Raw genomic sequence first — 25,190 nt, 5'->3', positions numbered from 1 at the left:
TTTCACTTTAACAAAAAAGTTAAGCTGAAATTCCAACTCATTTGGTTGATGCTAACAATGGAGAAAATTATGCAAAATGATTTCCTTTTTGGCAGAAAGGACCTGTGAAAAGTGGGCTAGGACAACAGAGAGTTTATCATTATACCAATATTAAAGAGCAACAGAGGTCAGACAGTAGATTGTATAATTTAATTCAACAAAAGTTTACTGAATCCTTCTAGTTATACAGACTTTGATAAAGCTGAGACTATAAACATTAATAAAGCCAAGTTTCTCCTATGCAAGTATCCCCTATGTCAGAGAGATAAACACAAATTATACACTGAAGTGAGGGCATGTAATACTATGTATGGGATACAAAGAAGAAATTGATTTTGCCTGAAGGGGAGAGGGAATCTATAAAAGCTAAAGAAAAAAAAAAGGATTGCCACAGTTTGATCTGGTGTATGCACCAAAAATGGAAGCAGAATCTCTCTTTATTCACCTGTTACCACTGGCCTGACATAAAGGGATCAGTCAGAAGCCAAAAACCCTATTCGGTTTAAGTATTTCCCAAAACTCTTTTCAACTGTGTTTACAGTTGTCTTTTATGGGTCAAGGATGATATATCTTTAAAAAATGATGACCAAGTTACCTAGAAAGCTGCAGCCATTCAGAACTCTCAGTTGGCGTGACAATAGAAATAGATTTTAGGGATGAAATTTTGTACAACTGAAACATTCATCTAATGAAAGATCAAAGCACCTGAATTAGTTTGTACTGTATATCCTAAAGCTTTTGTTAAATTCTCTTAGAAATTCTCCGTTAGTGAACTCCTTTTTTAGGACATCTTCTAGGAGATATCTCTACTCCCAAGCTCCACATAAAAGGAAGACCTTGCTATGCTGGATTTAGTTTCCTACACAATCTCACTTGGCCTGCTGTATACCTTAATCTTCATGTCATTCTTCCACTACTTTCATTATTAACCTTGGTGTTTGTACCTTCTGTTCAGTTTAGGTTCCCATCTCCTTCAGGTCATGACCTCCTAGCGCTATCTTTTTTCTGATCCCAATATCCAGATTCCTGGGAACTTCTGCCTATTGCTGTCCCCATAGGTAGTCTTCAACTAGTCTATACTAGCCTTGCCAAAAGGAATTCAGCAATTTCAGATTATAACAAGCCTCTTCTCTTTTCACTATTTTATCTAGCTCAGGTATTCCAACAAGATAGAATGATGAGGGGCGCCTGGGTGGCGCAGTCGGTTGAGCATCCGACTTCAGCCAGGTCACGATCTCGCGGTCCGTGAGTTCGAGCCCCGCGTCGGGCTCTGGGCTGATGGCTCAGAGCCTGGAGCCTGTTTCCGATTCTGTGTCTCCCTCTCTCTCTGCCCCTCCCCCGTTCATGCTCTGTCTCTCTCTGTCCCAAAAAATAAATAAATGTTGAAAAAAAAATTAAAAAAAAAAAAAAAAAGATAGAATGATGAAAAAGGAGTGTATGAGAAAATAAGCCCGGGGTACCTGCACTGCTCCAAAATGCAAAGGTTCCTTAGTGTTTTAGAACTGATAGCCTAATGTCACTATCATCTACAAAGACAGTTTCTCCACTTTAAAGTCCTGTATAGCCTATATGAAGCCCAAGCTACTTTATGACCCTGACCTAGCACACTGTCATATTAAGGAAACATCATTCTAGCAGACAAAATAATTGAAAAACAACTTAAAGTTTTAGTTCAGCTCTCAAAAAATACCTTACTTAGGAAGAAAGAGTTATACATAGTAAAATTTTATTTAACCTTTTTTCTCTCTTTTCTCTGTCTTGTGTCTGTTTGTGTTTGTTTATTTACACACACACGCACAAACACACACACACACACACACACACACACACACACACACACACACAGAGGCCTAGGTGATAAATGCCTGAAAAGATACAGGATCTTTTCTCCTAAGAAGACGTGGGAATTGAAGAAGGTATAAAATGTATCATTGTTAGTATTGCCTATCATTCATGAATTTTCCTCTTTGGCAGCTGGTACTTCTCCTATGCAATCACTTCAATAAAATATACTCCATGGACATTTTAAAAGCTAACTACTCTTGAGTGAAGAAATCATAAAGAAGGAAACATGAAGTAGCAAGTCATTTAACAGGACACCGTGTCCCTGATGAGTTAAACTGTTGCAATACTAGTTACCAGATTCTTAGCAAATTTAAGTATGAGATTAACTAGGCCACTCTTTAGCCTCTAAATCCAAAGTAGTCAACCTCGCCCTGGTGATCCCAGATCCACCTATCGATTTCAGATCATAACTGGCTCTCTCCAGCTATCTAAATCCAAACTTAGTACTAAATTCTCTGGGATTCTCCCCATCACCCAGTATCAGTTCTTCTTTCACCAAGATCTTCCCTGAACTTTCCTGAGCTACTCTGTATCTTCTGCTCTCTGGCTTTTAAGTCGTCACACCAGTTGATTTGCCTGTGGAGAATTAATGTGTTGGTTGCTCCGGCAGCCCTATAACCTGTTTCAATTCACACTTACAGGTTCTATTTCTGTTTTTCTTATATTTTCCTCCTATTTCCCTAAACTATTTCTACATCTCATGCTCTTCTCTACTTTCTCCTCTCTTTATGGCCTTTTGTTCTACAAGTATTCCTAAGAGCTCCTGACTGGTCTCTCCAAAAGAGCTGTGTCTCATGCAGTCTAGAGAATGCTCAGAACCACATATATTTAAGGAAATCAGTTTTCACCAGAGTATATTGGAAAAGAAACGAAAGCTATACAAGGACTTTATGATGGATATCAACTCACCATTGATAAGCCGGAGGGAGTCAGGATCTGGATTCAAAGAGGAATTCCCCAACAAAAAATTCTGGTGCAGTGTCTCAGCAATATAATCTCTGAAGTTACTAATTGCATAAACAGCAGTGGGCTTATCATCCAGTCCCACAAGACCATGGTTTTCCACCTTGTTGGAATGAAGGCTAATTAGGTCCCAGGTGGTATTGCTGATGGCCTCACCATTGAAGGTCACTGCATAGTGAACATCTAAACCACTATGGATTAAAAGAGAGAACAGATTAGGCCCTGCTAAGGAAGCACAAAGAAAGGAGCTTTGAACCCATGGAGAACAAATATTACACCTGGGTGTGGGGAGGGGCTCATAAGGCATGGATTCTACCACCATTCACTGCAGACAATGTGACAGGTATTTCACATGCTTTATCTCATTTAATTTTCATAATAACCCTATAAAGTCTTTATTATCTTCAGGTTATTATTGAAGAAACTGAGTTTTAAAGAAGTCAGAAGATTTTCCTAAAATTTTGCAACATGTAAGTCAAGATTCAAACACATATCTGCTTGACTCCAGCACCTGCATTCTGAACTACTATGCTCCACTCTCAGTAGCTTTTATTAAACTATTATGCAAAAAAGTCATTAGGAGCTTTGCTCTAGTCATCACTCTGGCTTCCAGCCGGTCTATGAGATACGGCCATCAGAAGCAGTACCCATCAAGTCACATCAAGATCCTTCCACCGGAAAGGAGAACACTACCTTCTTGAAGATAAACCACTCAAGATAGACATGAGATGAAAACAATTTCCCTCCTTCAGACATTCTAATAGGAGGAAAATGACTCCCAAACCAAAGCATACAAATAATTTAAGCACTCCCTCCTCTGAACTTACTTATAAATTATTATATATTCTTTGATTACAGCCTTTATGGTTGTGTAAAAAGATTTTGTTTAAAGTGACTGCCTTTCAGTCTGCCTTTGAGTTTCTATCCCCAGTGTTCAGCATGGTACCTTCAGGGCACCCAGTGCCTACTAAATAAATAGAAATCTAAACTTGTCTGAATATAAAAAGAAAACTACAGTCTAATAAAGGTATACACATATCCAAACAAAAAGTATCGGGGCGCCTGGGTGGCGCAGTCGGTTAAGCGTCCGACTTCAGCCAGGTCACGATCTCGCGGTCCGTGAGTTCGAGCCCCGCGTCAGGCTCTGGGCTGATGGCTCGGAGCCTGGAGCCTGTTTCTGATTCTGTGTCTCCCTCTCTCTCTGCCCCTCCCCCGTTCATGCTCTGTCTCTCTCTATCCCAAAAATAAATAAACGTTGAAAAAAAAAATTAAAAAAAAAAAAGTATCAACATAATGAGACTGATCTCATGGATTCTAGAAAAAGAGATTAGTCAACTAATTTATTTCACTATTTAGTGGAAATCTTCTGACCAATGTATTATGGCTTCCTTGTAAAAGTAGATCCTTAGATTGGAGAGAGCCACAAAAAGCTAGCATGGCTTGATGATACTGGCCATTAAGATCATCCAACTTCCTTTCTCTTATTTCAAGCTTGCAAAAAGACCTTTGATTATAACTCCCTACAGATTTTCCTATGGGTAAAGAATGCATGAGCCAGACAATGCAACAACTCGTCACTTGGCAAATCTCTTGCTTTAAATCAATCAATTGGCATCCTAGAGAGTGCATCATATCTTATGATTTGGTAAGCACGAATTGGTCTTAAGAGACCTGTTCTTCCTGGGGGTACAGGCAGTTTTGGACCTGTCCTAGGCCTGCTTCCTGCAGATCCACACCCTGGACTACAGGGGACACGATGAAAGTGACCTCCCTCACCAGTCATACAAATAATCAGGTTTGTAATGATGTTTTTATCTTACTCTGAGTAACTTCCATAAGATTTTCTTCCTAGATCTGATAAGCTATCACTTCTAATGGGATGGTTTAAGGTGCTTTCAAGTGGTAACTGAGGATTTTGACATCCTGATGCTCTACAAAGTAGTAAGACAACAGCTTGTTATCTAGAGCTTCCTTCAGTCACTTAATTTTTCATGTCAGAATATGTTGATTTATGGGTAATTCCTGACCCTCTTTTGTAAAGTGTATTTCAGTAAAATACACTAAAATAACCAAATGATGGCACTGAGGTAGAATAAAATAGTAAGAGGGACACCTACTGGTCAGAATTCACCACACAGTATGTGTTCCAAGCATCTAGCATAATGCTTGACTCATAGTAGTTCAATAAATACTTTTGAAAATTATGAAAGAACAAATGGTCAATTTTATTCACTAATGCAGGCAGATAAGACAACTAATTTGTGCCACTTAAATAACAGTATGATATTCCTGACTTGATCCAAAGAATTTTAGTCTCTACATTTTTCACATTAAAGAGCATGCATTATCTTCATACATCTCTGTCTTCTGAGTAATCATTTTAGAGATATTACTTCACAGCCACAACCATACCCCTGAGGATATGCATGCTCTTCCCAAACTCTATGGGATGGACCATGACTACATCTCCAGAAAGGTGAGGTTCTTGGGGTCTCTGCAAAACCAATTTCATGTTAAGACAGAAACCAGTGATAAGGGAAAAAATGGAGGAAAAAAACTGATTTCATTCCTATGCTATGCAGAAAACCAGACAAGGAGAATCAACTTTCACTGGGAGTCTACCATGTGCCTTGCATGACTTTTAAATATCACACGGAGAAGATCAAGAGAAATGTTCTTGGATCAAGAAATCTGTGTAGTCTGGATTAGATTACAGGTTTTACTCTTTATTGACAAAATATAATTTGTCTCCCAAAATTTGCCTTGGATATCTAAAAATAATACTTCCGTTACAGTCTACGTTATCTAGTGAGGAGAAATTCATTAAAGAAGATAAAGTGCCTCAGAGATATGCTACAATTCTTTACCATGGTTTTGTACTAGAAAAAGAACTCAAAGAAATGCTTAAGGAATCAGGAAACCTTCTATCTCAAAGCTGAGACTGTCATTATGAGCCAAAACAGACTGAGTTCTGACATGGTAAATGTAGTAAAGAGACATCTTAGGATGAAGGACAGAATAAAAGAAAGCCCAGAGGCCAAGGAAGTACATAAGAGGCAGCAAGCACATTGGAAGACAAAACATGATCTGACTGAAGAAAGCAGGGCTGGTTCTCCACACTCAGCACCTCTGAGTTAATCAGCCACCACTGTATCATCATCTTTCATCTTCTGAACTAGACTGAAACAGCTGCTATATAGAGAAAGGTTCTCCAGAAACGTCAATCATGTGGAGGTGAAATTTACCCTTTCTTACTCTCTTACCTCAAATGCCCTGATTGGCTGTTTAACATGCACAGATTTTAAAGAGACAAAATAAAAATATTACCTCTCATTAACATCCACCAAAATAAACATATTTCAGAGAAACTCAGACATCTTTTATAAAATTTCTTCTATTACAAAGAAGGAACACACTTACAAAGCCTGGAGCTGAAATTTCGAAGTATACCAAGCAGATATATTATTGATTCACTTCAAATGAGTAACCTACTAACTTAAAATAATATGTGAACCTTGAGACAGGTACAAAGCAAATAGAAAATTTCGTATGCATATAAATGCTTATGGAATAAGAGAAAGAGAGAGGTTATATATTATATAAATGGACTATTTCTGTGCCACACATTCATTTATACACAGGTCAGGACACAAGTATACCAAAAAGTTATGAATAAATTCCATCAACTGGCTAATATCTGACAATACCGAACAATTTTGGAAACTCTACCTAGATTAACAATTCTATCATAAAATCTAATGGGTTCATATTGTTATCTGTGTCCCTATAGAGGACATAGCACTCAGTAACTGGATACCATTCTTTTGGTCATAGGATTAACATGAGAGTTTGGGTTGTTTTCATATTCTAATCATGCAAAGAGGGCAACAATCAAACAATCAAGCCCTCTGGTTGAGAACTGGCCATCAACACATTACCTATAATATATACACACAAAACAGTTTACACATACTAACAGTATAGAAATCAAAATTCTGATTACCTTGGTCAAAATATCTGATACCTCCTAGTCATATAACTTATGGCAAATCAGTTTGTCTGCCTTGGGCAAAATATCCCCACCTCCAGAAGAAGAATAAATAATAGTTCTCATTTTCACTATCTCACAGGGATATTGAGAAAATAAAATGAAAAAAAAAAGAGGCAGTACTTCGACATATCTCTAAAAGTGGTTTTCATTTGATTGTGTATTCCTAGAGGATATAAACCAAGAGTTATCATTTTTGTAGGCACGGGAATTGTCGAATTTCTAGGTACTTACTAAACACTTGTTTAAATAATATAAATGAAAATGAGGACGTCAGGAGAAGTTAAGATGGTGGAGAAGTAGGGGGACTGGGATTTCCCTTGTCCCTCAAACACAGCTGTATTGAGGTCAGAACACTTAGAATAACCAGGAATACAGTCTGCAGAGTGACAGAGAAGTCTCCACAGGTGGACGGAGACAGCTTGGTGAGACACAGGTGGATGTTTACAAATTGGTAGAGATAAAGCGCTGGGCCCCATAGGCACAGAGAGGAGGGGAACCCTTCCGTGGAGAGACAAAAGGAAGAGAAATAGAGGCTGTGAAAGTGTGGTATTATATTTGGAAAAGAGAAACAGCTCTCTGAACCACAGACTGGGGAAGAAGAAATCAGGAGTTTGTACTTTGCAGTTTCTACTTTGCAAATAGCCTTAGGATTTAAAGATCGGAGTTTTCAGGGGTGCCAGACTTTCTCCAGACTGGAGTCCATGCCCTGTGCACACACCTGGTGGGGAGGGACCCAGCCCAGGGTACGGAATTGACTTCAGGGGTGCACTGGGAGACCACAGTCCTTCCCTAGAGTACTGTGGGAAAAAGGTTTAATGCTCCCCACCCCCAACCCCCCCACACCACAAAGACAAAAGACCCTGCAGGCACCAGCCAGAGGCCCTTTGTGGACTGGGTGGAGTGGTGCTACCCCAGAAACAGGTCTAAGCAGTGAGGGATCCTTTAAGACATCGGGTTTTGAATCCCAGCCAAGCGCTTAGAAGGTGTGGAAGACTGTGGAGCAGGACAAACAGCATGATTTGAGATACCCAGTGCCAAGAGGAGAGATTGAGGAGTTGCCATTTTTCTCCCCATCACCTACACATGGGCTTCAGGAACAGCACAGCACCCCCAGTGGAGGCAAAACACACTTACACCAAACCCTGTCCCTCCGTGCCTGGTGACTGCATGTCTACTGGAGCAGAACTGACACTGAGTGAACCAGCAGGCATCTCCTCCAGACCAGCACAGTCACTGGTCTCAGGCACCAACAGACAAGTAGTGTTTTTGTCTGTTAGGCTGGGGTGTTTTTTTTTAATGTTTTTTTCTTTTTCTCTTTTCTTTCCTTCTCTTTCCCCCCCTTTTCCCCCTTCTACCCTCTTTTTTTTTTTTTTCTTCCCTTTGGAATCAAGCTCGTAGTTTCTGATTGGATTTTTGGTCAATTCATCTCTCTCTCTCTCTTTATATGTATATATATATATACATATATATATATATATATACACATATATATATATGTATATGTATATATATATATTTCTTTCTTTCCTTTTCTGTTCTGGTTGTCTGTTTAATCAGGCATTTTTACTCTATTCCTTTTATACCTTTTCTGTATCTCCTTCTTCTTTATTTTCCTCTCTCTCTCTCTCTCTCTCTCTAAATTAAACCTTATAGTTTCTTTGATTCTCTGCCTGGTATTTTTTTTTCACTCCTTTCATTTCTTTCTTTGTTTGAGATAAATTTCCCCCCACACCTTTTTCCTTTTTTCCAGGATTACTTCATATGGGATAAGATTCCCCCCCCACACACACACCTTTTTCACTTTTTCCAGGGTTATTTCAACACACAAATCAACAATCCACCACTATGTGCAGTGGGATAGAGAGCCAAAGACTCAACAACAGAGTGCATGCAACACACTCCAAAAACACTGCCTAGAGTACCAGGCCCTGGACAGTGTATAACGCTTTTTAATATACTAGTATTCACAGGTATAGGACACATAACAAGCTATTAAAACATGTAAAAGACAGACACCTAGTCAAAATGAGGAAATGGAAGAATTCTCAAAAAAAAAAAAAAATTCCAGGAAGAAATGACAGCCAGAGAATCGCTCAAAACAGATGTAAACAACATATCTGAATAAGAATTTAGAGTAACAGTCATAGGATAGTAGCTGGGTTTGAAAAAAAAAACAAAACATAGAAGACAACAGAGAATCCATTGCTGCAGAGATCAAAGACCTAAGAAATAGCCACAATGAATTAAAAAATGCTGCCATTGAGATAGAAAATAAACTAGATGCAGTGACAGCAAGGATGGAAGAAGCAGAGAAGAGAATAGGTGAAACAAAAGATAAAATTTTGGAAAATGATGAAGCTGAAAACAGAGGGACAGGAAATTACTAGACCATGAGGGGAGAATTAGAGACCTTAGTGATTCAATGAAACAAAATAATATACATTTCATAGGAGTTCCAGAAGAAGAAGAGAGAGAGAAAGGGGCAGAAGGTTTATTTGAACAAATTATACATGAGGACTTGCCTAATCTGGGGAAGGAAACAGACATCCAAGTCCAGGAGGCTGAAAGAACCCCCTTCATAATCAACAACAGGTCAACACCATAACATATCATAATGAAATTGGCAAAATACATAGATAAAGAGAGAATTCTGAAAGCATCTAGGGACTAAAGGTCCTTAACCTTTAAGGGAAGACATAAGTTTAGTAGCAGACCTGTCCATTGAAACTTGGCAGGCCAGAAGAGAATGGCAGGAAATATTCAATGTGCTGAATAGGTAAAGTGTCCAGCCAAGAATCCTTTATCCGGCAAGGCTGTCATTCAGAATAGAAGGAGAGATAAAGATCTTCCCAAACAAAACTGAAGGACCTCATGACCACTAAACCAGCCCTGCAGGAGATCCTAAGGGGGACTCTGTGAGCAGAAAGCAGCAAAGACTACAAAGGACCCAAGACATCACTGCAAGCACGAAATGTACATATAACACAATAATTCTAAATGAGGAAGTCAGAATGCTCTTTTCAAATATTAAATATTACAATGAAGGAGTATTACTGTATGTCTAAACATGTCCATAATTAACCTATAAATTTGCTTCATAAACTTTCTATTATACTTATCAATATTGCAAGAGAAAATTAGTTTTTTTTTAATGTTTATTTATTTTTGATAGAGAAGGCAGAACAGGGGAGATGCAGACAGAAACAGGGACAGAGGATCCAAAGTGGGCTCTGCACTGAAAGCAGAGAGCCAGATACAGGGCTTGAACTTATGAACTGTGAAACCATGACCTGAGCCAAAGTTAGCCACTCAACTGACTGAGCCACCCAGGCACCCTGAGAAAATGAGTTTTAAATAAATTTGCGCCCAAAGGCAAAAAAAAAAAATGACAAGCAACTACCACAAAGAGTATTGACTATGTTTTTATATTATGCTTTTTCTAAGAAATTCTAGAGTGGATTTTGTTTTGCAAATGAACTATTGTAGAGATGATCTTTCTCCCATTCATTTGCCACTTAAAGTGACACTTGATTATGTTACTGAATGACAGTATACTTGAAAGTGCTTACATTAATGGCAGTTTTTATTCCTATTTTAATTAAGTATAGCTCAACATTTAAAGCACTTGAGAGTCAACAGTGTATGGAGGGTTATATAAACTATATCCTGCGAGCTAAATCCAGCCCAGTGTCCATGAGTTAATGAATTTTCTTTTTTAAATAGTTTAAAATAATCAAAGCAAGAATATTTTGTGACATGTGAAAATCATGTGAACTTCAGATTTCAGTTTCCATAAACTAAGTTTTACTGGAATATAGGCACACTCATTCATTGTCAGTATATTATCGATATCTACATTCATCTGATGGCTGAGTTAAGTAGTTGCAACAGAGAACATATAGCCTGAAAAGCTTAAAATATTTACTACCTGACCCTTAAGTGAAAAAGTTTGCCAACCTCTGATCTGTAAGGAGATGGAAACTGATACTGACATTAATATTGGAATATTGGACACTAATATTGGAAGTTATTCCACACTGAAAATACAACATACCATATTTTCTAAACTGCCTTTCAACCAGTGAACAGTATAAAAAGTGCCAAAAAGTACTCTACCTGCCATTTTCCTTGGGGGACCTGAAAATAAAAATTCAAAGTGTTAAGGAGAGTTTGAGACAGTTATAATTGTCACATCATTCATCAAAGTGCAAGTTCTTAATATATTTCCTCTAAAATGTTTCCTTAAATCAAAATGCTTATATAGTATCAGATGCTGACAAATGTCTGTAGATTGAAGGAAGTGAACAAAGGCAGAGAGAAGATTCTATTTTAAAAATAATAATATTTACTGTCTTTAAACTTACTTTTTAAACCACTCTTACAAGGTTTTCTCTTTCTAAATAAGCATTTTTTTTTTTTTAGTAGATCAGCAGAGGACTCCAGTTGTTGGCATTAACAAAATTAGGAAACTTTTTTTTGGTAGATAATGAGTTTTGTAGTTTAAAATCAATGAAAAGAAAATAAGGTGTTATACAGAAAAGGGTTTAAGGGATTGGGAAAGGTCAGGACTGACTAAACTACAGGATATTGCATAGCCTTTAAAATTCATTAATTTTATGTAACAGACACTTAACAGAACTTCCCATGTGGCAGAAAACTGTGCTAAGTGTTTTACAAAAATTAATTCATTTAATCCTCATTAAGATTATTAAGAGCCATTAGAATCCCCATTTTACAGGTAAAGAAACTGAGGAACAAAGAAGCTACATAATTTACCCAAAGTATTTCTAAAGTTTTTTTAATAAAGCAGAATTAATAGTAAATTATCTTTTTTATACAAATATGACATTAAAACTTGGTAATTTATCTAAAATCATCTGGCCAGGAGTGCCAAAAGCAGGATTTGAACCCAGGGAAGTTGGCTGCAAGGTCATGTTGCCTTTTAGGTCACATGAGAGGGGTCTTCAAAGGCCTCACATCCTTAGGTTCTCACAGAGGCTTTGGTCACAACTGGAGGAAGTATTCTGTGAAAAGTGAGAAGGCTGAACTGGGGAGACTGGTCATGGCCCTCTCCCTTGCACAGACAACTACCTGAGTATCTTTGGGTAAATTACTGAAATTTCCTGTGCTCTGGAGTGCTTATTAGAAACAATGAAGAGTAATAATAACTATCTCATAGCATGGCTATTGGGAATAAATGAGTTAATATAGATATGAAGCCTGGCACACTGTAAATGCCACGTACATGCTTGCTGTTATTGCTAGTAAACACAGAAGTCGTGACAAGAGAGGGTGCCAAGTTTAAGATGTTGGCACTATTAATTATGCTGTGAGGTTACACAGTACCCCTACTCATGCTCCCCTACATCCAAGAGCTGGGCCACAACTATCCTCCAAATGCCCCAAACCCTAAGAATACTGAGTCTAGCATGGGGGATAAGAGAAAGAGCTAAAAAGGTATTACATTGAAATAAAGAGTGCTACTGAACATGTACATTTTTAGAGTCTGCTTACCTAAAGTCAAGTACACGGATGTCCTTATAGCCTGGTAACCCAGTAAATGCATTTTCAACCTGTTAAAAATAAAAATAAAATTTTTAGCTATGTAGAAATGTGAAAAGGTACATATAAAATACTGCTTTAAGAGCTGACTATAAAGTGCACTGTTTATAAGTGGTGGAAGCTTGTACATGTATACAGATACATAGTGGACAGAATGTTACGTAAGAAAACTATAATAATTAACCTTGTTAGAAAATAGTTTTTAACACAACACTGCCACATTTTTCTTTCACATTAAGGTTTTGATATGCTTTAATATTAATTTCTTTCCAAACTGTGAAAAGCAACTTCTTGTTGGCAAAACACTGCTTTTTCCCTTGTGGGATGAAATGTAGATAACAGCATTAGTTACCCCCCCAAAAAAGCTACAATAGCATTTTTAAAGGTAATTGTTTGGATTAGAAATCTGGTGCAGCATACACACTCATAAACAGTGAAGTATTAGTTTTCTTTTAGTGTAAAGTTTCTGAAGGCATCTGTTGCCTGTTCCTACAACACGAGGGAATTGTGAACACAATCAAAATTAGAAAATAGTCCACAAGCTGAAGCTCAGTCCCCAGAAGAGAGGCCCTATTGATTGGGTGTCATGATGTAGGTTACGAAGCAGTGACCAGGTAACTTAATTGGTCAAAAGCTCAACTTATGAGCATCACATTGACAGGAAGCAAGTAGATATTTAAGATCCAGCCATGTAAATCAATATAAGCTTAGTGAATAGAGGGTTGGAAAGAATGCTAACTGAACTAAAAATCTAAAAATAGGTCATGCATAAATATGTATTTTAACAACATCGAGCATTTAACCCAGATTTCAGAAGGTGACACTCTTACCAGAAAAGTCACAATGGAACCAACACCAGAACAAAGGAAGGAAGTTATTAATGGATTCTGGAGACATCTCTCTCTGGGCATTTGCTTTTAAAGCCAAGTCTTGATAAAATTGGGAGAATGGGATTTTTAAAAAAATCATGGTTCACCGAAGACCTTAACACCTTAAGGATAAAGAATCCAAACCCATGTAACTCTTTGGCTATCATAATTTGCCTTGTTTTATTCTCTTAGAGGAAAGACAGAAGTGCCATAATTCTTGTGGGATAAAAGTAGAGATGGAATCCGCAGGATAGGAATTCGAAAATGAGTCAGTCTCAACTGTTTCTGCTGGCAAAGTAAGTGCCTTATTTTATAGAACTAATCCTGCCCTGCCCACCAACCATATCAGTTTTCATAAGATTAAAATGAATGCACCTGAAAGTACTCCATTAACTGAAAAATGCAATACAACTGTATGTTATTATTATCGCTAGGCCCATCTCATTTGGGGCTTTGCCATCTCTTGAGTCTAACCACATACAGGTATTCTAATTCATCACATCTGGTTAGCTACCATACAGGTATCCAGTTGAATCACTGCACTTTATTAACATCAAGATTAATAATGGGTACAGCCTACTGAATGACTTCTATGTGCCTGGTGCTTTGCAAAAGCACTTCTAATCCTTGCAATAATGCCAAGAGATACCTATTTTCCCAGTTTTATAGATGAGAAAACGGAGATATCAACTAACTTACCCAGGGCCGTGCATTTGGTTATGTGACTAAATCAGAATTTATTCAACCCAAAATCTTTCTAACACCAAAGCCCGTATTCTTCCCAATGCATTTCATGCTTTCTCCTCTTCTTCTTCTCCCTGCTTCATGATAAGGATGTTACAGAATTGGGACCAGGACTGGGAAAACCGTGAAGCTCACTTTAACTTCTCAGCTGAATTAAAATTAAGGGGAATGTACATGGTATAAAGGAAGGAACACTTTGAAGGGAAGGAGGAGACCTGATTTTCTCTTCTACTCCTAGAGGTTGAAATGACCATGAACAATTTACTCAGCCTCCTGAGCCTCATGTGTAAAATGGAGATGTTTACTCTCATGGTTGCTGTTAGCCAACAGACCAAGCAGCTTGCAGAACATAAGGCACAATGCAAGGACACTGTGTTGATGCTGTGGCTCTCTTCAGGTATCTATGCTCCCAAGCCTATTGTGCTGACCTTTTTCTCTCTGATGTCATACTTGGTGTCATCCCACGCTTATCTTACTCTTCTCATTTAAAAAAAGCAATTGCTCCTGAACCTCAATCCTCTTTAAGCAGGCTTTCTTTTTCCTTGTATGTCTTCCCATGTTATTACCCAGGAAATAGTATTAAAGGAGCAATCCCTGTGACTGTGTCCTAAAGGGAGAGAGCTAGAGGGGCCCCCTCAATTTGCAGTAAACACAGTGGCAGAACCTTTCAGACACACAACCTCTGACTCTGCTGTTTTACACAAAGAAGTGGCTGGTGGTAGACATTTCATTGCAGGTAAGGGGATGGGGCTATACAGATTGGCCAGGGAAGAAACCATTTCATGGTAGGCCTAGACCATTCATCACCCCCCAGATCACCTCAAACCAAGAGCTATCTACCTCATAAAGTCTCTGTTGGAGATGTTTTTCAAAATGTTTATTAGACTTCCTATAAATATTCAGTCATACAGTGCAAATGTTTATCTAAACACTCAGGCTTCTTAAGGTTCTTTACTCCAAGAGCAGAGAGAACCAGAGAGCTGATCCAAGACACTAACTGATGCCAGGTGGCCACTAGCCTGACTGACATTTCTTCCACATACCATACAGCCTTGCAACTTGGCCACACAGCTAGGAAAATTAATTGTCTGGCTTACACTCTCCATGTCTGATGGCTACAATGATGCTGTTTGGCTGAGAGATGCATATTTCTTTTTCTCATCTAGACACAGTGTCTAGGGAAGGAAATGAGTCCAAGGTAATGGAATTGGAAAACTTGGGCAAGGAGAGCCCCATCAAGAGGGAATGGAAAAGAAATAAACAGGAAGGAATGATGTGCCCTGTCAATGGACAGAGAGGGGAGATGGGCACTGAATGCCTCACCACACAAGAGAAAATCTATACAAGAAGGGGGCCAAATATGGATCATTTTTAACTGAAAAAATCTTGAGTTCAAGTCCTATATAGAATTCTTGCAGAAAGTAAAATTGCAGGATAGTCTAATGTATGATTCTTTAAAGACCTTTTTAAAAATACCTCCAACCAAGGCGCCTGGGTGGCTCAGTGGGTTAAAGGTTCAACTTCAGCACAGGTCATGATCTCACAGTTCGTGGGTTCAAGCCCCACATCAGGCTCTCTGCTGTCAGCACGGAGCCCACTTGGGATCCTCTGTCCCCCCTCACTCTGTCTCTCCCCTACTCATGCTCTCTCTGTCTCTCCAAAATAAATAAACATTTAAAAAAAATAAAAAATAAATAAAAATACCTCCAACCAAGGATCAGAGATAGGAAAATTTACTTTTCACTGGATACTGTTTTGTCCTTTTGGACTAGGTACTGTATACTACCCATGTGTTAACTGCCTCAAATTTTTTAATTTAGAAAAAGAATATTAAATATGAAATTAAAAGAAATTAAATTTAATGTTCCTTCAAGAAAAACAATACAATCCATGTAGTTTCTCAAAGATACGCATTTCTCCAAATACTGTCAAGTTAAAACCATGCCACAGAACACACTCTTCTTTGGCTGTGCAGCAAAAGTTTGGAAATAGTATTTATTTGTTAGCAGATGGCAAAGGTGTGAAAGGTTTTGCTTCAATTAAATAACTCATCTACCTTTCTGTGATCTTTTTACAGAATTTTCTGAAGAAGTGGCTAAGTTACAGCCCTCTGTACCAAGTAGAAGAGTTTGATTCCTTAACCCACCTTTAACCAGTCTTGTGAATATGGGAAATTTACAATCCCAGCAAAATTTCTTGTTGAAAGAAAGGAAGGAAGGAAGGAAGGAAGGAAGGAAGGAAGGAAGGAAGGAAGGAAGATGAAAGGAAGGGAAGGGAAGGAAGGAAAGGAAGGGAAGGGAAGGAAAGAAGGAGGAAAGAAGGAAGGAAGGAGGAAAGGAGGAAGGGAGGGAGGGATGGAGAGAGGGAGGGAGGAAATAAGGAAGGAAGGAAGGAAGGAAGGAAGGAAGGAAGGAAGGAAGGAAAGAAGGAAGGAAGGAAGGAAAGAAGGAAGGAAGGAAGGAAGGAAGGAAGGAAGGAAGGAAGGAAGAAGGAAGGAAAGAGATGAAAGGAAGGGAAGGGAAGGAAGGAGGGAGGGAAGGAGGAAGGGAGGGAGGAATGGAGAGAGGGAAGGAGGCAGGGAGGGAGGAATGGAGAGAGGGAAGGAGAGAGGGAGGAGAGAGGGAGGGAGGAAGAAAGGAAAGAAGGAAGGAAGGAGGAAAAGGAAAGAAAAGGAAAGAAAAGAAAAAAGAAAGGAAAGGAAAGGAAAGGAAAGGAAAGGAGGAAGAAAGAAAACCAAAAAATCACCCACCTCTGAAATAAACTCTTCTACAAGGTGCTGGTGCTGAAAGTTGGAGGGATCCTGTAGTTCTTCCCTATATTGCTCTCCCAAAAGGTGGATACTAAACTCTGCAATCTGCTCAGTTGCTGGTTTTGTGGTTTCTTCCATGACATTCACAATTTCATTACTAATCTGGATTTTTAGAGAAAAGGCAAAAAAATGTCAATGTTTACTCATGCAACCAACAAATACCTACTGATTGCTATATATCAGACACTGTGCCAAAAGAAACTGCTAATGATGGCCTTTTATATAGTGTTTGACTTTGGAACTAGCTGGGTAGACTTTAAGACATAGGCTAATATTAAAATTACTGTGCATTTGTACATTCCTTTGAACACACAAAGACTGCTTCAGGGAAAGACCGGAAAAATTTCCAGATAACCACCAAAGTTGACCATCTGTGAGTTAAAAGAGTTGACTATACTAATATTATCATCTAAAAATAGCCTAGAAGAGTTGTCCTCAAATTTTTTGGTCTCAGGACCCCTCGAACTCTTAAAAATCATTAAGAAATACAAAGACATTTGGGGTTTTTTTGGACTATCTCTATAGATATTTACCAAACAAACATAAAATAGAAATTTTAAAATATTTGTTAATTCATTTAAAAATAATAAACTCCTTGCATTGTAAAAAGTAATAACATATTTTGCAAAATAAAAAATTAACATGTAACATTGTTTACATTTTTACATACTCTTTAATTTGGTTGGCTTAATAAGAAGACAGTAGATTCTCATATCTGCTTCTACATTCAATCGGTAGCACTATGTTGTTTTCGTTGAAGTATATGAAGAAAAGTATTAAGGAAGGGAGAAATATAGATACACATAGACATAGACACAGATATATAAATATATATAATATATATTTTGAATGTTTATTTTGTGAGAGAGAGAGCTCATATGTACATGCAAGAGAGAGTGCAGAGGGACACTCGGGGGTAGGGACAGAGGGAGACAGAAAGAGAATCCCAAGCAGGCACTGCTGTCAGCACAGAGCCCAATGTGGGACTCGATCTCATCAATGGTGAGATCATGACCTGAGCCAAAATCAAGAGTCAGACACTTAACCAACTGCACCATCCAGGTGCCCCAGGAAGGGGGAAATATATTAATAGCCTTTTCAAAATTGTACAGATACTTTTTATTTTTTTAATTTATTTTCTTAATTTACATCCAAGTTAGTTAGCATATAGTACAATGATTTCAGTAGTCGATTCCTTAATGCATCTTACCCATTTAGCCCATCTTCCCCTACAGCCCCTCCTGTAACCCTCTAATTTGTTCTCCATATTTAAGAGTCTCTTATGTTTTGTCCTCCTCCCTGTTTTTATATTATTTTTGCTTCCCTTCTCTTATGTTCATGTACAGATTCTTTTTAGATACTACACCAAACTCGACAAGTGGTAATTACTTAAAGATTAGTTGCTGTGTGGAATCTGAAACAGTATCAATGAACGTTTTGTATTCTGTAACAGTAATATCCAGGTCTTCCAGTGGCCAATGCTGTAACAATTTGAACAAAATAAATAACTGATTATAATCCAAAGAATAAAATAAATATCCATGTGTTCATATTGATAGAAATAGATGATTTAATAAATAAATGAGAGTCGACATAGTCTCTTATGGATGAATTCCAGTTAATAAATGTAAAAAGAATAAGGGAAATAAAATATCGCTACTAGAATGCTATAGTAATAACTGCTACATGGCAGATACACTTGAGCTCATCCAAGTTCCTCCATTTTGATACACAAGAAGAGGGGCTGGAATGGAAGAATGGCTAGCCTAAGGGCTCAGAGCAACCCAATGGCAGAGTCAGGAAGAGACTACAGAGGCTATGCTTCAGTGTATCATTTTTTATCCTTGATAGATCATATAATCAGACCTTCATAACCTCAGAATAGGAAAGAACCTCAATGATCCTACCATCCCTTGTGATGCTTGAAATTCTCTCTACAATATCCCTGACAAATGGCTGCTCATCTTCAGTTTAAATGTCTCTGATGAGAAAGAGTCATGATTTTCAAAGACAGACCATTACATTTCATATGAAAAAGCTCTCACGGTTGGAAAGTTCTTTAATTTTTTTTTCTTCTTTGCCCTTCACAACTTGGTTCCTGCTTCCCTTTTCCAGCCTCATCTTCCTCCCCTCCCCCTTTCACTATCTACTCCAGCCATGTGAAATTCCTACTTACAGACCAAGGAATGGTCTAATTCTCTCATCTCAGGCCTAAGCAGTGTTATTCCCTTTGCTTTGAGACCTCAGGCCAAGACCCTTCACCTTTCTCTTCTTCTGGTAAGTTCTATTCATCCTCAGTTCAGATCTCACTCCCATCAGAAAATTTCTCAGAACTGCCCCCTCAAAACTGACCCAGTGCTCCTAATGTTCTACTTCATTCTGCATTTGCCCTATCATAGTGCATACCATACAGAGATTATAGTGCATGTTTACTTATCAGTATGCCTCCTAAAACAGTAACAGGCACATATCAGGCACATATATTTTTTTGGCATTTTTATTAAGGTATAACTGATATATAACAAACATACATTACTTTCAGGTATACGATGTAATGATTCAATATTTTTATGTATCGAAAAATGATCATCACAATAATTCCAGTTAACATCCATCACATACACAGTTAGAAAATTTTTTTCTTGTGATGAGGACTTTCAAGATCCACTCTCCTAAGTACTTTCAAATAAGCAATATAGTATTGTTAACTACAGTTACATTATGTACTTTACATCCCCATGACATATTCATTTTATAACTAGAAATTTATACATCTTGTCCCCGTCACCCATTTCACCCACTTCCATCCAAAGTTCTTAATATTAAGCCCAAATATATTTTCCTATAAGTTCCACCACTGATCTCAGTTCTGTAATCTGGGACATATATAAAAATTGTAGTCGCCAGACAGCCTTTCAAATAAGTATAGACAGCTATCATGACTTCCCTGACTCCTTTAGCTCCTCTCCTCCAGACATTTCTCAGGCTCTTAATATCTTCCTTAGAGTGTGGTATACACAAGTGACGTCTGATCAATTAAAACATGATAGGATACCACCTATTATAACAGATTCTATATTTCTATTAATGCAACGTACAGCTACACTAGTTTTTACTAGCTCTCCCCTAGTAACTGCATCATACTGCTGATTCATATAGAGACTAACATCAATAAAAACTCTTAGTCTTATGTAATTTTATACAAAATTTTGCATTTTTCAATATTAAATTTTATCTTGCTAAATTTGGACAGAAACTTCCATTCCCAGTATTATTATAAAAGAAATATCCTTAGTAATCTTGCTGCTACAGAAAGCCTAAAGTGCTGAATAAATATTTTTTAATGTTTCTAATGCATAGGTGGTTTGCAAGAAAGTTAAGGAAATCCTAACAGGTCAAGAAAAACAGGTTAGAAAAATCAAGAGAGATGAATCAGTGTTGCATGAGTACACAGTATATCTGCTGATCCTTTGTAACCTAGACTTTAGTTTTAAATACCACAAAAGGGATAGGATAAAAAGTTAAAGGTCTGTACATTTTGAAAGGTCAGATCAAAGACTCCCACATAATGGTGAAGAATATAGCTACACTTCTGGTGAGCATAGAATAAGTACAGACTTATCAAATTACGATGTCATACACCTGAAACTAAAGTAATATTGTGTGTCAACTATACTTCAATAAGAAAAAAAAAAGATTCAGGGCACCTGGGTGGCTCAGTTGTTAAGCATCCAACTCTTGATTTCAGCTCAGGTCATGACCTCACAGTTCAGGAGACTGAGCCCCACATGGGGCTGTGTGCTGACAGCATGGAGCCTGCTTGGGCTTCTCTCTCCCTCTCTCTCTGCTCCTTCCCCATGTGTGCACATGTGCATGCACTCTCTCAAAATGAATAAACATTTAAAAAAATTTTTTTCCAGAATAAGGAAATAATAAAGAAATTTTCAGACAAGCAAAATCTTAAAAGGAACCAATGAGAGACTCTCACTAAGGTATTATTAGAGGCATATATTTCAAAAAGAAAATTATCCTAGAAGGGAGATCTCAAATGCACAAAAAGAGGGGTGCCTGGGTCCCTCAGTCAGGTGAGCATCTGACTCTTGATTTCAGCTTAGGCCATCATCTCATGGTTCGTGGATTCAAGCCCCACATCAGGCTTCCCACTGATAGCTAAGAGCCTGACAGGGGTCTTCTGTCTCCCTCTCTCTCTGACCCTTGCTGTGTGCTCTCTCGCTCTCTCTCTCTGTCTCTCAAAAATAAATAAACATTAAAAAATTTTTTTAATGCACAAAAAGAATTTTATGAAAATAAAATAATACACATCCAGGTAAGTGTAAAACAAATTTTATGTGAAACAAACATAATACTGTCTAGCTTGTGGGATTAAAAAGAAAACTAAAAGAGAAAGAAAGAACAAAAATATTTAAAAATAGAATATAAATCAGTAAAGGGATTATTTGAGTAACAATGTTCTAGTGTTCCTCATTGCTCAAGATAAGGATTAAGATTTGAAAAACTTACATTTTGCTAGATTATACATTATAATTCATGGGGTAATTTATAGAGTATATATATATATATATATATTATATAGAATGTATTACAAATATTATATGTAATAATATATTACATATTAAGTAATATATAGGGTAACTACTAGCAAAACAGAAATGAGGTATACAGTTTCTAAAACAGTAGATGGAAAATTAGGAAAATAAGGAAAAAATGAACTGTAAAAATAACTTCGAGCTTCATTTTGAACTAGAGGTACAGGGATCTAATTCTTGTTAGGTATCTTTATACTGCTTTGTTTTCTTACTGATTCTATAAATTGGCTTGAAATTATCCTCTCTTTTAGATATTAATGTTCCAATTATATACAATTCAATTATGTACAATTCCTTCATGTTTATTATAGGGAATTCTATCTCATTCCATAAATGTTCCCATACCTAAACCATAACTATTGTGCTTCAAGTTCAGATCCATGGTATCACTTTTTATTCATTCATTCACAAATATTTATTGAATGACAATATTTCCCAGCACCATCTAGTCTGGACGAAGTTGTACAGAGGGTAAATGTATTGACTCAGGAATCAACCCAGGGGTCCAATATTACTACCAGCTTTGTTCAGTGAGAGGGAAGGTGGGGAGGCAGAGTAGGCTGATGTAACATGATTTCACAGAAGTTAAAACGTTGAAATTGGAAGAAAATGTGCAAGGTAACTAAATTGCATCTTTCTAGTGAATATGTTCAATCAGAGTTCGCACTGTATTAAGTAATATAAGATTTATGGACCCCAAAATTTTAAAAATTCATATTTAACAAAATTTCTAACAAAATATTTCTATCTTCCTAGGCAGCCTGTGTACTTTCTTTTGAAAACTGAATGTTACAGAAAGTAAACTTAATATTGTTTCATGAACAGGTTACTGTTAATAATGATGCGTTTAAAAAACACGGTATTTCTTGATTTTTCAACTGCATAAAACCTACATCCTTTTCCTCTGAAGAAGACAGGGCAACAGAAGAACATAGGCAAATGACAGTAAATTATGTCACAAAGCCCACAAGTGACAATGAGTTTACCATGATAATTCCCCAAGCACAAGTCATTTCATTTACAACTTGAAGCTCTCTCTTGCAAAAGCAGATTGACTCAACTCTCCAAGGAATCTTAGGTTCTTTTTAATATACTGGTTTTAGAATCTACATTTCCATAAAGGAAACCACATGAAGTTTTGTGCAGTTTAGCAGTGGAACATAAGTCTCTCTTAACCCTGTTCTCCATGTTAGAAACTAAATAACAAAACAGAGCATCACTCACACTCTCCCCAGGCCTCTCCTTGCTGCTCTCTGAGATACCTTCAGAGGTGGTCACCCCTGGATATGGAACACTGACAACAGCACCTAAGTAGAAAAACAAAAACATGTACATGAACGTAGTCCCTAAGTCAGAATCATATCAGGAAATAATGAAGCTGACTTCAAAACCATTCCTGTAAGTCATTTGCTTTATCATCCTGGAAATTCAGTACATTCTAACCTTAAGAAACATTTGCATAGAATCTTCCTAGAACAGAAAATAATTACAACTCATTCATTCAAGCAACAAGCATTTAAAGAGCACCTACTATATGTCAGCCACTATGTAAGATTTGTTAAGGATACAGACAAAATTTTTATCCTTAAGGAGCTACCTAGTAAAGGGACAGATACTGAAAAATATAATGTTACCTGATAGGGAAAGTGGGTGAAGGTTGGACACTGGCTAGGAATTGATCATTGTTGAAGCTTGGCCTCATTGTGCTATTCTATTTTTTTGTATATGTTTAAAATTTGCAATAAGGAAAAGCTTTTTAAAAAAAATTAAAAATAAAGAAAGCAACTTCCAATTCATAGGAAATACAAAAATCAAGGAAACATGTTAAAGTACACCACAGAATGCAATCAAAAAAATCCTTACTGGCTAGTATCTAAAATCTATAAAGAGCTCACCAAACTCCACACCCGAAAAATAAATAACCCAGTGAAGAAATGGGCAGAAAACATGAATAGACACTTCTCTAAAGAAGACATCCAGATGGCCAACAGGCACATGAAAAGATGTTCAGCGTCACTCCTTATCAGGGAAATACAAATCAAAACCACACTCAGGTATCACCTCACGCCAGTCAGAGTGGCCAAAATGAACAAATCAGGAGACTATAGATGCTGGAGAGGATGTGGAGAAACGGGAACCCTCTTGCACTGTTGGTGGGAATGCAAATTGGTGCAGCCGCTCTGGAAAGCAGTGTGGAGGTTCCTCAGAAAATTAAAAATAGACCTACCCTATGACCCAGCAATAGCACTGCTAGGAATTTATCCAAGGGATACAGGAGTACTGATGCATAGGGGTACTTGTACCCCAATGTTTATAGCAGCACTCTCAACAATAGCCAAATTATGGAAAGAGCCTAAATGTCCATCAACTGACGAATGGATAAAGAAATTGTGGTTTATATACACAATGGAATACTACGTGGCAATGAGAAAAAATGAAATATGGCCTTTTGTAGCAACGTGGATGGAACTGGAAGCCATACAGAGAAAGACAGATACCATATGGTTTCACTCTTATGTGGATCCTGAGAAACTTAACAGGAACCCATGGGGGAGGGGAAGGAAAAAAAAAAAAAAGAGAGGTTAGAGTGGGAGAGAGCCAAAGCATAAGAGACTGTTAAAAACTGAGAACAAACTGAGGGTTGATGGGGGGTGGGAGGGAGGGGAGGGTGGGTGATGGGTATTGAGGAGGGCACCTTTTGGGATGAGCACTGGGTGTTGTATGGAAACCAATTTGTCAATAAATTTCATATATATAAAAAAAAAAGTTCAAAAAAAAAATCCTTACTCAGAGAAACTCGTAGAAGACAAATGACAAATGGTGGAACTAGAAAGGTTCTACCTGTTGGCATAAGCAGTGGTTACAGAGTGTTTGCCTTAAAGTAATTCTTTAGGTCATACGTTTGTATTAAGTAGTTTTCTGATTTTTATTATACTCAATAATTAAAGGTCTTTAAGTACCCACAACATAATGCCTTAAAATAAATGAAAGCACAATCACTTTTTCTTGAGACTCTTGAACAACATATAAGGAGAGAGAAGCCTGGTACTTTTTAAATGTGAGGTGGAACATGTGCTTGCTTACAAGATCATCTTAAACCACAAAGAATTTTTAAAAAGTGAATAAATGCACAAGAACATACCTCCTGATGTTGGGGCATCACCAACAGGAACTGGAGATGACAATTCAGGGCTAAGGTAAAAAATGTTTAACATTAATAAAAATGATAGAAATATGTGGATATATTTTGGGGTTTATTTTCCCAAAAGGAACTCACTAGATCTCCAAACAAGTGTTTCCAAACCCAAGTACTGATTTAACAAGGTTTAAGAAGTAATAGTTTTCATAATTCATTTATCTTACATGTATTGATTTCTACTCAAGTAGAATCACCCTATACAAAGTACTTCCCTACTTACTATTTTATCAGCCTGTTTGATTTCTTCTCAGTTATTATCACTATGTGAAATTATTTGTTGATTTATTTATCTACTTCTTTATCTCTGTCTCTAATCTCTTAATCCTCTAGAATGGCATTGTCTTGGTAGTCACTGGACTTATGTGGTAATTTAAATTAACTAAAATTAAATAAAGTTTAAAATTCTGTTCCTCATTCATACTGGCCACATTTCAAGTGTTCCACAGTCACATGTGCCTAATGGCTATCATATTGGGCAGCACAGTAAAGAACATATCCTTCA

At 37.4% G+C, this 25,190-nt stretch overlaps 1 protein-coding gene across 1 annotated transcript in view; it reads right to left on the bottom strand.

The window, feature by feature from the left end:
* The window catches only part of IMPG2 (interphotoreceptor matrix proteoglycan 2), an 82,444-nt gene that overhangs the window by 33,449 nt on the left and 23,805 nt on the right, over positions 1–25,190 (bottom strand). The window contains exons 5-10 of the mRNA XM_030330330.1: positions 24,632–24,681; positions 22,714–22,796; positions 16,823–16,984; positions 12,413–12,471; positions 11,015–11,035; positions 2,794–3,038 (exon numbers count right to left, since the gene is read on the bottom strand). Of these exons, the coding sequence (XP_030186190.1) occupies positions 2,794–3,038; positions 11,015–11,035; positions 12,413–12,471; positions 16,823–16,984; positions 22,714–22,796; positions 24,632–24,681 (620 nt within the window). The remainder of the gene's footprint in view (positions 1–2,793; positions 3,039–11,014; positions 11,036–12,412; positions 12,472–16,822; positions 16,985–22,713; positions 22,797–24,631; positions 24,682–25,190) is intronic.

The sequence above is a fragment of the Lynx canadensis genome, chromosome C2, assembly GCF_007474595.2.
Source record: "Lynx canadensis isolate LIC74 chromosome C2, mLynCan4.pri.v2, whole genome shotgun sequence".
Classification (NCBI taxonomy): Eukaryota; Metazoa; Chordata; class Mammalia; order Carnivora; family Felidae; genus Lynx; species Lynx canadensis.
Note: the sequence above shows the minus strand (reverse complement) of the source record. Positions and strands in the feature narration are given on the sequence as shown.